Genomic DNA, 1,523 nt, shown 5'->3' on the forward strand with positions numbered 1-1,523 from the left:
TTATGCTTTAGACACACCCACTCTTGTGACACGCCCACTTTGATTCCGCAGATAACCCCTTCTCAGAAGTTCGGCTTAAAGACACGTCCCAGGGGTATTTCTGGTACCAAAAGGTGTTTCTGGTACCAAAAGGTGTTTCTGGTCCCCACCTGTCGTTTTGCTCCTCAGCATGGCTTCATAAAAACACTGCAGGGTTTCTCAAACATGATGAATGAGTCAGAGCAAGGCTTTGGGCATGTTTTTTATGAGAGTTTAACATTATAACATGATATAAAACTCAAAAAAAGTTGATTTTACATGATATTGACCCTTTAAAGAAAGTTTTTGAAGAACCTTGATTTTAAACACTCACATGTTTGAGTGATATTTTAATTAATGTTTCCAAGAGTTAACAATTAAAACCATTAAAGCTAAGTTTATTTGCAGAAGAAAATGTGTGTAAAATGCATGCTAACAGGTATTTGTTGATCTTGCCTTCTCAGATCCTGACAGTATTACACAGAGCTCACCGTCCTTCAGCTGAAGCCAGAGAGCTGTGCAGTCTGCTGAGCTCGCCTCATGTCCAGGTGGGATTCAGGGTCTAACTTGAGTCAGTCGTCCCTGAGGACCTGTTGAAAGTCTGCTCTCTGTTCGGCAGGCCCTCCTGTCGACTCACGACTCTGTGGCCCAGTCCGACTACCTGCCTGTCCTGCCCCCTCTGCCTGATGAGTTACCTGAGGATGAGGAGGCAGTGAGGATCGTTTGTCTCGTTAAGAACAACCAGCCTCTGGTACCACATGACCCATTTTAATTAGCAGTTCAGATTTTCAGCACTGATTTGCTGATAGTTAATATTTTGTGTAAAACGTACTAAAACCTTTAGAATCAGTGCATTCAAAATGAATATTTCATCAGAGAAAATCTTTTGCTAACTGCTGTGAGTTTAAAGAAACATTATTTAAATTCACAGTTCAACTCCTGTCTGATAAAATTACAGCAACAATTGAATGAATCCATTAAAGCTGTTGTCTTTTTCAAACATTTGTTCTTGTCTGTGAGGCACTAAACATAAAGGTGGTAATCTTAAACGTCACAACAAACAGGAAACATGTTTTAGACAAAAAGAAAAAATCAATAAAATGAAGATGAATAATTTTTAATGGCAGGTAAATCTTGTTCATTGTTGAAAAATCAGTTTACCTCAAAGAACAACTGAATAAATCCTGCAGATGTATTTAATTTAAGTTAAAGTACAGAATTTTAAAAATGCTACTTGTTGATACTTTTTAAAATAAAAGTTTAGCTCCATCTCAACTTAGATTATTACAAAAGGCTACAAATTATTATTCGTCTTTACAGAATTTGTTGATGTACGATACAGTTGAGTTTGGTTTAGTTTATTCATTCATTTCATTTAAAAAAACAAAGCAAGTTCAGTTTACAAAAAAATGCAAATAAAAATAAAATGAAAGGCGGCGGAAAGAATGAAAAAAATCTTATAATATCTGCGCCTTTTACATCAAAATACATTCAAACAATAATAA

General features: G+C 36.0%; 1 protein-coding gene across 1 annotated transcript in view; it reads left to right on the plus strand.

Annotated features, from left to right (window-relative positions):
* LOC106511261 (uncharacterized) overlaps positions 1–1,523 on the plus strand; it is a gene marked incomplete at its 5' end in the record, with an annotated part of 23,185 nt that overhangs the window by 17,390 nt on the left and 4,272 nt on the right. The window contains 2 exon segments of the mRNA XM_014000009.1: positions 483–566; positions 638–769. Of these exon segments, the coding sequence (XP_013855463.1) occupies positions 483–566; positions 638–769 (216 nt within the window).

The sequence above is a fragment of the Austrofundulus limnaeus genome, unplaced genomic scaffold (genome assembly GCF_001266775.1).
Source record: "Austrofundulus limnaeus strain Quisiro unplaced genomic scaffold, Austrofundulus_limnaeus-1.0 Scaffold2634, whole genome shotgun sequence".
NCBI lineage: Eukaryota > Metazoa > Chordata > Actinopteri > Cyprinodontiformes > Rivulidae > Austrofundulus > Austrofundulus limnaeus.